The sequence below is a fragment of the Orcinus orca genome, chromosome 6 (genome assembly GCF_937001465.1).
Source record: "Orcinus orca chromosome 6, mOrcOrc1.1, whole genome shotgun sequence".
Taxonomy (NCBI): domain Eukaryota; kingdom Metazoa; phylum Chordata; class Mammalia; order Artiodactyla; family Delphinidae; genus Orcinus; species Orcinus orca.
In genome coordinates this window covers 91,406,440-91,423,537 of record NC_064564.1, presented here as the reverse complement: position 1 = coordinate 91,423,537, position 17,098 = coordinate 91,406,440, and the positions used below count along the sequence as shown (strand labels likewise).

General features: G+C 34.7%; 1 protein-coding gene and 1 long non-coding RNA gene across 2 annotated transcripts; one reads left to right on the top strand and one right to left on the bottom strand.

The window, feature by feature from the left end:
• Positions 1-2,680: 2,680 nt before the first annotated feature.
• LOC125964658 (uncharacterized) lies at positions 2,681-15,922 on the bottom strand. The gene is made up of 3 exons (XR_007477894.1): positions 15,833-15,922; positions 4,735-4,814; positions 2,681-2,795 (listed from the first exon to the last, which is right to left on the bottom strand). It is a non-coding gene; the product is annotated as an uncharacterized LOC125964658 (long non-coding RNA).
• On the top strand, positions 14,874-15,326 carry LOC101271927 (peptidyl-prolyl cis-trans isomerase NIMA-interacting 4-like). The gene has a single exon (XM_004271499.4). It carries the CDS (start codon positions 14,911-14,913, stop codon positions 15,304-15,306), a length of 396 nt encoding a protein of 131 aa, XP_004271547.1. The 5' UTR covers positions 14,874-14,910; the 3' UTR covers positions 15,307-15,326.
• Positions 15,923-17,098: the final 1,176 nt, after the last annotated feature.

The window sequence follows — 17,098 nt, the reverse complement described above, 5'->3', positions numbered from 1 at the left end:
CAATGTTTTCATTTCTAGGCCATGCCCTGTGCGATATATTTTAGGAGCTAATTAGTAACTCAATGTGCTTTTCAGAGTTAATAATAGAAGTAACAAAGTAATTAAAATTTATTGAGCATCTATCAATATTTTATTTCAGGCATTTTTTAGGATTAAACAAATAAAGATAAGAAAAAAAATATGATATTTGGAAACCAAGTAATGTAGCAAGAATAAACATCTAGAAGGTGGTAGGCCCAGAATCTGGACACATGTTCTGTGTATCACACTATGTTGAAATGCCCCTTTCTAACTTTTATATATAGAACTTTTTTTTCTAAAATTATACCTATATGTATTTTCTAATCATTCAGATACATACATATCTTACCTTTCAGAGCTGTCTTAAATTAACATGATAATAATGTGTATTGAAACCATTCAAGAGAAAAAACATAATCAGTGGCTGTGGAATACCTTTTACACCTCTGTGTTGCTCTTGTTTAATTTTGAATGTTGAACTGTTTGAGTAGCAGGAAGAAAAGGAGCTTCACTTACCTAAGAATAATTGGTATAGAGTGGTTCTTTGCTTGTGGATTCATTGGAGGCACAATCTGCTACATAACTTGAGGGGCCCAGTGCAAAAGGAAATGCAGGGCCCTGGCTGGAGGCAGGAAATAAGTTTCCTTTTCCCCAGAGCCCACCACCTTGACCCTTGCTGGTTCCCAAAACTTGCAACATCCATGAGGGATGCACTCAATCTCTGGATGGGGAATGGGTGAGAAACCCCCACCAAGTCCTCCGTGGAAGGCACCATGGAGCTGCCTGCCTGAGTTAGGGTTGACTAACAACTTGCCCAACCCCAGATGCTGCAGGACCCTCACTTAAATCTGACCCTACCCACTGCAATCCCACATTGTTTGATAGGACTCATTTACAAAACACACATTCAAAGATAAAAATTTCAAAACTATGACTGCAGAATATTAAACCCCAAGTGCAGGACGATTTTGAGTGCTAGACCCTATGCAACTTCACTGGCCCGTAAAGCCAAACCTGATGAGCGGAATTGATGGAGTTAAACACTATGCTTTTGGACAGATTATACTGCTGTCCATACTTATCCTGATTTCTGCTTATGAAAATAAGGAGAGCAAAATATTTCTCTAGTATATACCCACCTGGAGCCTCAGGCTCAGATTATAGAAGATGGACTGGAAACTTGGCTGTGAAGCTAACTGCCTAAATAGGGACATTGGGGGATATAAAAAAGTTTGACAGAAACAATGAAAGAAAATGATATTCCAGGTCAAGTAAACAGCATGATAAAAACACCAAGAAAGGAAAGTGTAAAGCATATTTTGGAAAAAAAAGAACATTGACATATATTATTGAATTAAAGAAGAAAGGTATAATAATAGTGGGAGTCAGAATGAAAAATAAGTTAGGACTCGATTGTAAATGGTTTACATTCAATTTAAAGAATATTTGAAACTCAAAAGTGATCCATTACAGGGAATTATATGGCCTGATATTGATTGGTTGATATGGATTTTAGTTTTATTGACAACATTTTTTTTGTTTTGTGCCAATCCTAGCCTATTAATAGCTAACATTGTGGCTGAACTGACCTTTATGATTTCAAGATACCCTTCAACACCACTATCAAGAAACTTTGAAAAAAATAAAGGTTTTTACTTACAGGACCTAGAAATTACATAGCACAGCTGGAGCCACACAGCAGGGGGTTGGAAGTGAGGGGCGGGGAGAGTGAAGGAGAGTCAGAGTGAGAGCTAGTGAAAGAGTGCACTGGCCTGAGGTTCTGCTTTTATTGGGGTTGAGGGTGGCAGCCTAGGAGTTTTGTGGGCTCACTCTTTATTGCTGAATTTAAAATAAAAGTGGAAATTTAAAGTGTGGGAAAAGAAAAAACAAGTGGCCCAAATGGTCAGCTACCGAAATCAACCAGGATTTGTGAAACAAAGAAGCCTCAGTGCAGAGAGATAGCCTGGTACTTTATCTAGTCCAGTTGTTGGGGATGTATTTATTCTAGATAGCCATCTTTGGAGTGGATGCCTCTTGAAGTGGTTGCAGGTTTTACACTACACTAGTAATGATTTTGAGTTAACTCTGAAGGGCTACATGTCACAAAGCTCATCTGCTGAATTTCAAACTGTCAGAGATATGTGTTAGGGGGGAGAAACTAGGAATTAGGGACCTGAATACTTGCATTTTGAGCGGGACGGAATCTTTAGAACATACAGGTAGAAATAAGCTCGGGGGAGGGGGAATATTTGCAGAATAAGTGTAAATTTTCATACTCATACAGGAATCAACATAAATTACAAAAGTGGGAAAACAGAAAATGAAAGAGTGTTGAAATTAGAGAATAAAGTCAAACACATAACTGCAAACATTGAGATCATTTTGAAATTCCTGACACAGGTATTGTATAGTGAAGAAGAGAAGGGTCCCTCCATATCTCGGTCTTGAGGAGCAAATGCTGAAGGCAAAGTCAAGGTAGACCAGTAGAAAAAAATAGATGATTTTAAGTAAGACTGTTTTAATAATTTGGCAAAGCAGAAGCCACAGACAAGCTGTATGTAAGTAATTGTGAGTTAGCTAAGAACACACAGGGGAATAGACACACATAGTACAGAGAGTAGATTTTTTTAAACTGATCTTATCACCATTATGTTTAATGTGTTCATTCAAAATTAGAGCTGGCAAGCAACTTCCACAATAGGAAAATCACCTCCTGAATGGGGTATTGCATTCCTCCAGTGTGGTAGAACTTTCAATACATCTTCACCGTAGTCCTGAAATATAATCAGACCAGAGTTAAGTAAGATACTAAAGTTTCTCTCCAGATGCAACAATTTCTACCAAAAGAATAAGCACAAATTCCTCTACTGAAGTTGTAAATTCCAAACCCGCAACCTTAGGAATTTGAGTGATTAAAACTATAAAATGAACTAGTCTCATATATCCCCTTTCATGTGTCCTCCAAAATTCATATGTTGAAATCCCAACCCCCAGTACCTCAGAATGTGATTTGGAGATAGGGGACATTAAATAGGTGATTATAGTTATATGAGGTCGTTAAGGTGGCCCCAATCCAATATGACTGATGTTCCTGTAAGAAGAGATTAGGACACAGACACACAGAGGAAAGGAAGGAAGAGGGAGAAGGATATCTACAAGCCAAAGAGAGGTGGCTTAGAAGAAATCAACTCTGCAAACACCTTGCTTTCAGACTTCTAACTTCCAGAACCGTAAAAAAATGAATTTATATTGTCTAGGCTACCCAGTCAGTGGTACTTTATTATGGAAGCCCTAGAAAACAAATATACCCCTCCTGTGTAAATTCTAAGAAAGATTTATCAACTATATCTAGAAAAAGTTAAAGAGGGTCCAATTGATATTTGGTTATGCCAGGTTTAGAAAAATACATGTTTTGAATATACTTACTTGCATTCAAATATGTATAAATGGGGGGAATGCCATAAAAGAGAAGTTTATGAAGAGATAAGCAGAACATATAGTTGATGGCCATACTTTTTTTTAAGATCAATTCATTAATTAAATTAGAGGCAACAACTAAAAACACTTTCCTTGAAAATTAAACATCCCTTTATGAAATAAATATATTTCAGATAACTCCAAACCTTCAGCAGTTGGTAGATATCCTTTATGTCTAAATAAGAAAACTATAACTATAGTCAAATGAACTTTGAGATTTTCCAACTCTTTAATATTAGTTTGAACTTTAGGAGTATTCAGTATTAATAGGATGTATTTTAATGGTTAGTTCATTTTTAAAATTCTTTCACAGCTGCTGCCCACTTTAAATTTCATTTTAAAATTTTCTTCTCTGTCCTTACTATTTCCTGACTAACTCTTCATTTATTCTCCATAAATACCATTAAAACAAGAATAGTGGTGAAAATGGTTTTCATTGCAGGTATGGGACAGCAGATAACAGTAGATGTGGCAAGAAAAAAAACTTATATACTAAACATGACTGTCTTAAAATTAGATGTTCATTACACATAAAGGGTAATTTATTCCTGGTCTTCTTATGCCCTTTTTTGCTATCTTACCCTTGCCATTTAGGATAACTTTCTTTAGCACCAACTGCCAGCTTCCCTTCCTTCCTCTCAAAAAAAAAAAAGTTTCCTCTTTACTTTCTATGTAGAGAAATTGACTTTTTTCTAATGTAAATGTCTCCTATCTGGGCTATGCTTAGAAGACCTCATCTTTCATGCTCATTTATCCCATTATTCCATTTCAAGGTAATTTGTCTAAGGCAAAGAAAGCATTTCTTCCTAAGAGGACGTTTCTTTTCCTGCTAATTCAACTGAATCATTTGGCAGGCGTCTTTTTTCTTGATCACAAGAAAATCACTTACAAGCAACGATTAATGAGAAGCTAAGACAGCAATTTGAAATTAACAGGAGACTGACAAAGAAAGCAAAAGAATTTAAACCACAAAAACCCACAATCCTATACTACAATATAAAGTCCTTAGAAGTAGTAAATAGCAGAAAGTATAACAATAATGGGGTAACTGACTTGCACACAAAAATTCTATTAAAATTCTGAAGGAAAGAATAAATGAATAGAATGACTGAAAAGAACATAATTGATAAACAAAAAATACAGTGGCTTAAGGCTTCATACACTTCACCCATGTGCAGTTCATGATAGGGCTCCTGATGCGTGGGAGACGTTTCACATGGTCATAGTCTTGATTACCTTTTTTTGCTTCACTCCCATGATGTGATTAAGGGAATCCCACTCATTAAGAGCTGTTCTCCTTGGTCCGCTATATAATCCTTGGGGGATTGAAGAACAGGAGAAGAAGAATCATGCCACACTGATTGTTACCTACACCTCACAATAACTCTGACATTACTTTTGCACCATTTTTCTGCCCAGTAGCAGCAGCAGCATGCAGTGATCTTCCCATGGCAATGTGCTAGAGAGAAAAGCTGTCCCATTCTTTGACCTATTCTCTGACCATGATGGTGAACGTCTGCTACCAGAGGTTGCTGCTTTCCCTCAGTCTTAGGCCACTCTCTTTACCTATTTTGAGTTCTTTATCAGCTTTTATTTGACTTTCATTCATTCAGTCATTCACTTATATCTCCAGATGTGAGCTTGAACTGGGAGTCAGCAGTTGAGATTAGTCTCCATCTTTCCATTTTGTCTGGTTTCACACATATTTCAAGTTGAATAAATAAGGTTATTTGGGGGCAAAACAAGAAATGAAACTAGAAGATCAAAATATGCATAGGCACAGTTTATAACTAGATGTAAGGAGAACATCGTTATATCTAGTTATAAAGGTCAAATATAGTCAGAGGTAGAAATGCCCTACACTGAAATGTAGTAATCCATATCCCTTGACATGCTCACATAGATGTTCCAAGGAATACTTAAGAGACATATTTTAGAGATGATTCATGTTGAAAATGTCTCAAGGATTCTGTTATTCTAGATATATCATTAGATTTCCAAACATATTACGTGGTATTTAATCTTGGTATCAATAAAATCACACCTTTACCTTTTTCTCTACAAAATGTATTTCCAGTGTTTATGTATGTTTTTGATTTAACCTTCTTTATCCCAAGTTGAGTCACACAATTCAGTGTTCTGTCACTTTTACTCTTGCTACACAGCATGAAATTTCTTTCTTTTATTATTGCTAACTATAAGAATTGCAAGTGTAATTACCATGGCAACTATCTCCTTTCGCCTGCAAGAACTTAGGAAATGTAAAAAATGTAGCACATACTATAACTTTTTGAAAACCGTAAAATTAATTCTTGAACAGATTCAGCACCTTGAGATTTCCTATTATTTTTCTCTTCTACTACCTCAGTCTGTTAAGAAAACTAGGAGTCACTTTCCAGATATACTCCTCTTATACTTACCCACAGTAATATTTTTCATTCATAACATATTATACTTTGTTTCCACAGGTAATTTTATTTTTATAATGCATTATAAATGCATTATAGGCTCCAGATTAGGCTGAGTGCAGGAGTTCTGTTTGAATCATTTAACAAGGAGAGACTTGAAATGGAAGCTATGCTTTCCTAGAATTTATTAGATTTCTCCAGATGCTACATTGAATGATGATCAAAACCCAGAATTCTTCCATCTGGTCTACTTACTAATGAATTATTGTCCAATGAATAAATAAAATTGATCTGGCAAACATGATGTAAAAATACTAAAATAACGAAAGAAGACCATGGGAGATAGAAGGCAGATAGGCAGGTAGGTAGGTAGGTAGGTAGGTCAGTAGATAGATAGATAGATAGATAGATGGATAGATAGACAGATGGATATTCCTCATTAGTGATCTTCTGAGCAATTTGTTGTAACAATTATCTCTCCCCTCTCATTTTTACAGAGAATGATCCAGATTTTACCAAGTTATTCCTTCACTACTTGACAAAGATATATATTGCAAAGGGAATTTGAATAACACCTTTTTCAGAATTGCATTCATATTTTCCCTGAACTATCATTTTTTTGAAGAGGCCAAATTTTGTGTAAAAAAATAATGCATATCCACAAAACTTTCATGTAAGTTTTGGATACTTATGGGCTTTAGGTTAATACCTGCTTCCCTGTAGGTAAACTTTTTTGTATACTTCATGAAGAAACTTTAGAGAACTTTACTGTGTAAACCCACAGAGTAATGGTTTTGGGGTTTTGCCACCTCTTGTGTGAAACTGACCCCTAAGACTGTATTAATAATGCTTTATTCTCTTAACCGTTCTTCATTTCCCTCCTTTTCAAAATCAGTTAGCTTCACATGGACCCCATTTTTGTCACTTATGTGGTTTCATCAGGTTTCAAGTACCATTACAAGATGACAGTCACCTTTTCTACAGGAATAAGTTAAATTCCTTTAACCTGAAGTACCAAAATTCAATAATAAGTGACTTTTCATCAAACCTTTGCGACAGTGTCTGGCATGAAACATGTTTTGAGAAAAAGGATATAACTATTTAACATCTTGTAGTACTTGGAAAACCTAGATTATCAAAGTTATATAGAAACTTAAAACAAAAGAAAAATAATTGAAGCAACTTTCAACTTTATAAAAGCAAAAAAATGCAGAAGAAATGCGTGTTCCCTTATTCGGCAAACACAATAAGGAAAAAATGCAAAATCCAGTCTATTAGTGTCTATTAGTTGTATGTAGGGGTGTGTATGTGCATTTATGGATAGTTTTGGCATTAACTCTCAGTCCATCAGTGCCTGTATACAAAAGAAACCCTTATGTAGGAGAGTTAGAAAACATTCTGTCTTTATCATTAGCGGATAGTCTTATTGTTGTCCTTTCATCTTATGTGACCCTATGTGACAAACATATCCCTGTTCTGCATTGTTTCTGTTTCACTAAGAGCTGTCTATTCTTGATAGTCTTAGAGGCAATATTAACAAGGTTCCAAGGCTACATCCAAGGCTATAATCCCTCAAAGATGTCATTTTATTTTACATGACATGATATAACGAGTGGATACCAACATAGCTGTTTTTTAGGTTTACACTTTGTTTTATTAATTATTGTTGCATAGATCTGTTTGGTAACTCCAGGAGTTTGAATTCTCTTATGTTGACTTTAAATGGCTTTGGAAATTTTTGAAGGCTTATAAATACTTCCTGCTTTCTAGTCACTTCCATATGCCTCCAGCAGATATAGTTTATTATCTTTAGCCAGAAATCTCAATGCATGGCTTTAGCTGAATTTTCCTCATAAAAGAATATCACATAAGATATACGATTTATATAGTGAGTTTTGCAGATATGTTTGATTTTTGATCAGATAATGAATACCTATGATTTAAGCTGTGACTGGAGCTTATTACTCTACTAGCCATCTATTTCTAATTTATTCTTTTTATTGTATACTTATAAAAATGTCCTCCCAAAGTCACTGAATAAGAATTAAAAATAGCTGTCTGAATGTGTTGTTTATTGCTAGTAAATGACATAGTTAACATTTATTTTGTAAAAAACAGAATAAGTAATGGTAGAAAATTCAGGCTTTAAGTATGACATATTTTTTGAACGTTATCTGTTTGAATCTAGCAAAATACTCTAAAGTTCAGATGAAATTTCAGTATGACCATTCACAAAGTTGAATAATAATTATTATTATAATTTATTTAATGGGTGATTATGAAGATTAAGTAAAGCATTTATATTATAAGATATTTTGAATGGTGGTTGGTTCTGAGAAAGAAGTATTGTTTGTTATTGTCATTGTCTTTTGTTTTATTGTTGGTAATGTTTTTCTCTATTCTTCTCAGATAATCCCTTGATTTTAGCCATAATAGAATTTAAATTGTTACCTAATTTCTTCCACCAAATTAAATTCGGTATAGACTTAAAGTTAAAAATGTAAAATTATAAAACTGTTAATAAAATAGAAAATGATGTAGGTGAGTAATGATATAATATCAGGTATAGGGTAGTATATTGAAATTAACAATACACTTTTTTTGTCAATCATTTCCTCTCCATTCCTATACTACATCTTCATAAAGGAACCAAATTCTATCTCACAGGAATTTAGTATTTAGATTAAGAGACTCAAGATAGTCTATGTTGGACACTTGTACGTGGAAATTATTTAAAATCATAATTAGCAAAGCTTTGTTATTTCAGTATACTTTCAGAAACAGACCAAACTCATCTACTCCAAAGAAGAGAGTGAAATAAAGGATAAGCTCAGATACTGAGCGGAGATGAAAGTCTGTATAGCGCTAGATTGATGCATACCCTCAGTTCCCAACATTCTATTTCCTGATTCAGAGACTCATAGATTCTTGCTACGTTTCTTTCCTTGGGTTCTGAGAGAGATCTCTAAATCCTTCCAATAATTCTTATTTTTATTGACATAAAGTAATTTGAATATATGTCTATTTTAAAATATTTCTTGACAAAGATAGACTAGCCTTTCTTAAAATACCTCTAAAGGAAATGTTTAACTGATCAACAGATTCAGCTGCATTAAAATTATGAAATTTTCACATGAGAAATATACTAATTTTATTTCATTAGAATCTTGTCAATTGCTCAAACTGAATTTTGGAGATAAAGGATTTTCATCTGAAGAGAATGGATTTTCCTGCTTTTAATAATCCTGGAAAATAGGACAGAATATGAGGCAAACATTTGAATGACAAGAATAGACATTTTCTCCTATACCAAGTTCAGGTTTTATGGAAGTATAAAGTCATAAGCATTTCCAAAGGGGAGAGAGTGAAATGTTCGTGAATACATATATCAAAATAGAAATTAGAAATTAGTTGTACTACTGTCCTTTTCTTTCCTCTAGTATCACTGGCAAAAGCAATTTCTGGCAGTATCACCAAATCAATAAATCAGAAAAAGCATCCTATTTAAAAAAAAAATGCTAAATTTGAGTTAGTGTTGAAGGAGTAGCCCAGCAGAGTTTAAGATGCCATCTTCCTGGTGAGAACCATAAGGAACCATGCCATTTCTTCAAGATAGGAATAGAGCAGGGGAGATAGCAGGGGTCACCAGCAGAGAGTTACTGAGCTTGCAAAGTGAATTTCTTTATGGGGACAATCAACAGTAATGATGGTGTCATGGCCAGAGGAGAGGTGGAAAAATTTTTTTTCAGGAGTACATTTTTCAGAATTAATGTATTCTACCACCAAACTTTCCTCTTCCACAGGATTATGACCAGCAAGCATTACATGCATAGATCACTAGTTATGGAAAACAAGTATCAATTTTAATTAATTTTGGCAAGAATTTTATGAAAAAATGTGGATAGAGAACATGACAAAGGCTGATGTCAAAAGAGAAGCTTCCTTCTTTTTACCTCAAACCTAAACTTCACAACCCCTTTCTACCCAAGCTTTGTGTTCACTTAACCACTAGCCTCTTTCTGCAGCAGTTTAAGATTGAGTCATCTTCCAAGGGAATTCATTCTCATTAAGCAACTCCATAGTTACAGAGCAGCAATATTATATTTACAAGAAACAGAGATATATAAGCAGATGTTCAATAGTGCAGCATTTATTCTGTAAGTATGATTCAGTTACAATTTTCACATTCCCTAAGCCTTCAGAATTTACAAAGTGTGTTCTATGCTCTTACTCACAATTTTTATCCTCCTTCATATTTTTCATAAACCAGGCCTTCGTTAAACTTCACTGCTCCAAAAACAACTAGAATCTTTTTTTTCCTGTTTCCATGTTACAGCCCTAAATAACAGACCCCTAGCATTTCATGAGAGAAAGAATAAAGGGGAAAAAATCTAGAAAATTAATTTAAATTTATCAATACCTAATACTTCAAAAGGAATCTGACACAATAGACCTGCTGTACCTTTTCTACTCCTTAATGCCTGAAGCCAATTGTGACATGTGATTTGAGATACAACTAACTTGGCCCTAGAAAATGCCTGGATTCTCAAAATAAGACTTTGAAATTTCTGGGGAAGAAAAAGTCCCTCTTTATTCTAATTTCTCCAGGAGAGAATTTCTTTATCTCAGGAAAGTAAACTATGGATTGCTATCCATAAATAGATCTTTGCCCTTTGACCTTTCAGATAAGCACATTTTGATTCCCACTGTGAATTCCTATTCTTTTTGACCCCAGGTGTGATCCTGTGACTGAACACAGCGGTCAAAATTTTGTTAATCTTAACTGTGTATATAAGCAAGGAGAGAAAATTATTCAAATAACTGTACAAAATTTGATTAACAGAGTCCTTAATCTTCCCATGTGACATTTAGGTACCAAATATTAAAAATATTGCATATACTTATTGGACTTTAGCCATAGCACACCCGTGTTAAGGGTACAGGGTGTTCTGCTTATTCTCTCTTCTCTTCAGGATTTGTTGAACGTATAGTGTACACACACACACACACAAACACACACAGTTGTTGTGAGTTTATGCACATATATATATATATGTGTGTGTTTAATTTGAGCAATCTTCCTGTATCACCAGTGAGACACTCTGGCAGAACCTGCAGTGAGAAATACATCTTGTACCATAGACTAAAATAGGACAACCTCAAGTTTTCCTGAGCCAAAATTGTTGCCATCAGAACGTAGTGTTAAAGAAGTGTAACATATTACTAAAAGTCAGAGAAAGGCCTAGTTTTTTGTTGGGTTTTGTTTTTAGTTACTAATTGTCAGAATTAACTATATATTTTACCAGCTTTCTTTCTCATTTCTTATTTTCATAATTCTTCATTGATTAATTTATTGTTGTGCAAAAATACATTTAATAGTATTTCACTCTTAGAAGGTCATTGTGTGGTAAACTTTGCTTGCATTTCTGAAAATGTTTTTATTCTACCCTCCCTGTATATGCTACTTTGGTTGAGTATAAAAGTCTAGGTTCTGACTATTTTGGTTAATATTTCTTCATTGACCGCTGTGATTCCCCTAGATGATAAGTCTGATGTCAATTAGTTTTTTATTCCTTTGTAGATACTCCTGTGATGCTATTGTGTTTGTTATGATTGGAGCTGTTTATTCTCTCTGGAAACTTTTTATATTGCGTTCTGTCCTTTTTACTTTCTTTTTATAACTTACCGTGATATTCCTTAAATTGTGTACTTTTATATGAAATATATCATAAAGACAAATATATGAAACATATATGTGATGCATAAGGGATAAGAAAATAAAGACCCATGAGCTTGCCAATCAGCTTCAGCAGAACTTTCCCATCCTCATGGAGTCCCTGGTGGCCTTTTCCTGACTACAACCCACCCTTCTCCCTCTCAGAGGCCTGCTAGCCTCAATTTTGTTTTATTTCTTTTACTTGTGCTTTCTTTAGCATTTCATCACATGTGTGAATTCCTAAAAATTATAGTTTAAGGTGGGTGTTTTTGCCATTTAAATATATGATATCATTCTGTAATTTATTGGGCTTTCATATTTCTTTCTCTTAAATTGCCTCTCTAAGCAATTTAAGCAGTGAGAGGCCCGCGTACCGCAAAAAAAAAAAAAAAAAAAAAAAAGACCAGATCAGGAAAGTAAAACATGTATGAAAACAGAGGACAGCAACATTTAGAAATAACAGATAGAAAAGTGGAATCTTTTTTTTTTTTTTTTCCGCTGTACACGGGCCTCTTACTGTTGTGGCCTCTCCCGTTGCGGAGCACAGGCTCCGGACGCGCAGGCTCAGCGGCCATGGCTCACGGACGTAGCCGCTCCGCGGCATGTGGGATCTTCCCAAACCGGGGCACGAACCCGTGTGCCCTGCATCGGCAGGCGGACCCTCAACCACTGCGTCACCAGGAAAGCCCCTGGTCTATTTTTTGCCTTCTCTCTTACTTCTTAATTTAATTTTTAAATTTGAAAGGCTATGAATTAGTTGTTTTTCCAAAAAGCTCACTTTTGTTGCTACACTGATCTTCCCTTTTTGTTCATTTCCTATTTTTATAATTTTCCCTTTTCTCTTTTGATATTTAATTTCATTCTACTTTAGATTTTCTAATTTAAGGTCCATTATAGAAAGTTCTCTACTGTAATTTTAATTAGATACACAGATTTTATTATACTACAGTTTTGTTATTACTTTTTTTTTTTTCTTTTGAGGTACACGGGCCTCTCACCTTTGTGGCCTCTCCCATTGCGGAGCACAGGCTCCAGACGCGCAGGCTCAGTGGCCATGGCTCACGGGCCTTGCCGCTCCGCGGCATGTGGGATCTTCCCGGAGCAGGGCACGAACCCTTGTTCCCTGCACCGGCAGGCAGACTCTCAACCACTGCGCCACCAGGGAAGCCCTATTATTACTTTTTATTTCTGATTTTATTAAAGCTGTTTTATTCCTTGAGTGACTTAGGAATGTTCATTAATTTCCAAATAATTGAAATGTTGGAATGTTCCTAAATTTTGTGTGTTCTTAATTTTTAAATTAATTAATTTGTGAACAGTGATTTTTGACACCTTAGAGCCTCGAATGAGATAAATTTTTATGAGTGGGCCTTGCATGCTGGGGAAATGGTATATATTTTCTTTGTTATTAACTGCAAAGTTACATATTTGTCCAGTATATTCAGGTGTTAAGTTTTCAAAATTCTTACTGATGTTTAATGTCTGTCACTAACAGAGAGAGATGAGTTAACTTCTCCCAATAATAGGTCTGTCTCCATTTAATTGTTCAAGTTTTGCTTTATAGCTTTGAGATGATAGTATTGGGTGTGTAAAAGATTAGAATCATATTTTCCAGGTGAACTGAAACACATGTTATTGGGTTGGTAGTGACTCTCATTTCAAAGCTTTTATTTTCTCAATTAGTGATTCTTCTGATTTATTTTAAAATATGAATAACAGTGATCTTTTGGTATTACCCTACAGTTTTTTTTTGTTTGTTTTTTTGCGGTTCGCGGGCCTCTCACTGTTGTGGCCTCTCCCGTTGCGGAGCACAGGCTCCAGACGCGCAGGCTCAGCGGCCATGGCTCATGGGCCTAGCCGCTCCGCAGCATGTGGGATCTTCCCGGACCGGGGCATGAACCCGTGTCCCCTGCATCGGCAGGCAGACTCTCAACCACTGCGCCACCAGGGAAGCCCTACCCTACAGGTTTTTTAATCTGTTATTGTTGTATGATTAGTTTATATTGATACTGAAAATACCTGTAATAAGGTGCTTATTGTTTAGTGTGAAATGTAATATTTATATTATTATGTAGATATACTGTATCTGTCTTTTATTATTTTTGGAATATTTCTTTACATCAAACTACACCTGACAGTAGTAGGGGAAAACAATGCACTACTGGGATTCAGATGTGTCTCTCTTGTTCTCTGAGAATTCAGGGTCCTAATTTTGCTAGATAGAGCAAACTACCCAAAGGCATTGCCCTTTCTTTGCCAACAGGTAACAGTTGTTATAAATATCGAGAAAAAATGGGGATTGGAGAGAGAGAGATAGGCAGACAGACAGAAAGACACACACATACAAATTTAAAAGTTTGTCAAACTTCCCAGTTTGTCACTTAAACTGAATTTTCCTTACACAAACAGGGGTCTTGAGAATAACAACTATATTACAAAGCACATGTGATTAAATTTGCCACATCATGGACTTCTAAAGAAGTAAAGGGATAGTACTTAAACAATTATTATTCTGAGTAGTTACATCTTATTTTGGAGGGAGAGGTTATCTAATCTGTAAGTGCTTACTAGCTTACTAGAAATTTCTCTAGAAAAGCCTTTACCTTTGCCAGGTTTTACCCCCAGATTCAGTGATTGCTATCTACTTTTTACATTAACAATAATTGATACCTCATGGAAATGAGATTGGATAAGTATATATCAAGTACTGATATATATTTTAAATATATATGTAATAGTATTTTTAATTTCAACATTTTTATTTTATTATTTTATTATTATTGATATTTCTGATATGGAATGTGGACCATAGATTTCTTAAATTTTTTCTACTATTCAGGTAATAAATAAAGGAAAAAAATGGGCTCTTCAACCAACAATATTATCATGCTTATTCACACTTTCAAAATGTGAAATGACATTTTTCAAATGTAATAATATAAACTTTTTAATGATTCACATTAAGTTCAATTTGAATATACGTAGAAGAAATATTTTGTTATTTTATCACCAACTGTAATCTTTTGACAGTTTAATACTTACTGAATAGTATAGTAATATGAGGTATGGAATATTAAAGTTAAGACTAACAATCAAGTCTAAGTAATATCTGTTTTTTCTCTGCATGACCTAAGTCCTACCAGGAAGCACAAATAAAGTTTAATTTGTACTTGGGTGGATAGGGGGGATTCGTGCATTTATTTTTTTTAGGAAGTGTGCTTTTATATACAATTCAAGAATGGCTGGCGGTAACCGAAGCAGTTGAGAGCTCGACGGCGAATTTCGGAGATGCCTCCAAAAGGAAAAAGCGTATCTGGGAAACGGGGGAAAGGAAAAGCAGCCTCTGGGAGTGATAGTTCTGACAAGAAGGCGCAGGGTCCCAAAGGTGGTGGCAATACAGTAAAGGTCAGACACATTCTGTGTGAAAAACATGGAAAAATCTTGGAAGCCATGGAAAAGTTAAAGTCTGGAATGAAATTCAATGAAGTGGCCACACAATATAGTGAAGATAAAGCCAGGCAAGGGGGCGACTTGGGTTGGATGACCAGAGGGTCCATGGTGGGACCATTTCAAGAAGCAGCATTCGCCTTGCCTATAAGTGTGCCGGATAAGCCTGTGTTTACAGATCCTCCAGTTAAGACAAAATTCGGGTATCATATTATAATGATTGAAGGGAGAAAATAAAATTGTATGAAAGACTAAAAAAAAAAAAAAAAAAAAAAGAATGGCTGAAAGTATGAGTCAGTCCTTTTCCATTAGTGAAGGATGAATTCTGACAATTGCCTAGTAATAAAATATAGATTTATTAATATCCTTGATGCTTCTATTTACTCTAGAATATACATGAAGATATTTATAGGGAAAATGATGTGAATACCTCCTACTATAAATAGTTATATAAATTAATTACAATCATAATGGAAAATATATTAACATTTTCCATGTAAGTTCACTATTTTAAATTCACTTTTGTACAGCTATAATAAGAAATGTTCCTTAATCTATAAAACTGAACTTGTGATCATTTAAAGAGATTTTAACTTGTTACAAAAGTAAATGCATAGTTCACAAAGATTGGATGGAGGATGTTTTGATGAGATTTGAATGCCCAGCAGACAAGCATCACATATGAGCTAAGTGATGGTCTCACATACATCATCCCGCCATTAAACATTATTAAAATTCAGCAAAATTAAAATTCAGTACATACCATAGACCTTGAATAATAAAACCGTGAAAAGTCTTCATTGCCAAAGTTCTGTTGTACTTCTAGTAGGACCTTTATAAATTTCCTTTTTCTGTGTATCTTTCCTCCTTGGTTTTCTCATGCTCATATTCTTAATTATCTCTATGCTGTTTAGCATCGTCTTTTCTTAGAACATTCTGTAAATGATAAAATAGTGTAGAAACATGATTAATATTTGTGGCTGGGGCTAACCTCATAGCCAGTGTCAATGGAAGAAAAAATTACATTTCCAAAACTACACCTGTATTTCCAAATTTAGAACTTATACCTGGGGTGTTTACTATTACTTCATTCTTCCTAAATATTGTCTCTACTTTCAAATGTTCTTGATCATAGCAGTGTTTATTTAATACAAAGTTCATTTCAATTTATTGAAAAGGAAATAAATTACTGACGGTAGGACTTAAAATTCAAAACCCATTGTATTCCAATAATTATTCTCCATTAAAAAAATATGACATACATAATGAAAGTCAGTGGATTTAGGACATGGACCAGTAAACATACATTTTTTAAAAAAAAATTAATAGCCTTGTCATAGGATACCCATGAGTGGTGAATATTTTATAGATATCTGCAAAAATTCACAAAATGTCTTCTTTGGTGAAATGTCTATTTAGGTCTGCTCGTTTATTGCTTTTTATTATTATTATTATTGATTTGTATGAGCTGTTTGTATATTTTGGATATTAACCCCTTGTTGATAACATCATTTGCAAATATTTTCTCCCATTCTGTAGGTTGTCTTTTCATTTTGTTGATGGTTTCCTTTGTTGTGCAAAAGCTTTTGAGTTTGATTAAGTCCCATTTGTTTATTTTTGCTTTTATTTCTTTTGTCTGGGAGACTGATCTAAGAATATACTGCTATGATTTATGTCAGAGAATGTTTTGCCTATGTTCTCATCTGGGAGTTTTATGGTGTCATGACTTATGTTTAGGTGTTTAAGTCACTTTGAGTTTATTTTTTTATGTGGTGTAAGGGAGTGTTCTAATTTCATTTCTTTACATATAGCCGTCCAACTTTCCTAACACCACGTTTTGAAGAGACTGTCTTTTCTTCATTGTATATTCTTGCCTCCTTTGTCATAGATTAATTGACCTTAGGTGTGTGTGTTTATTTTGGGGCTCTCTCTTCTGTTCCGTTGATCTATATGTCTATTTTTGTGCCAGTACCATGTGTTTTCATTACTGTACCTTTGTAGTATGGTCTGAAGTCTGGAAGGGTTATGC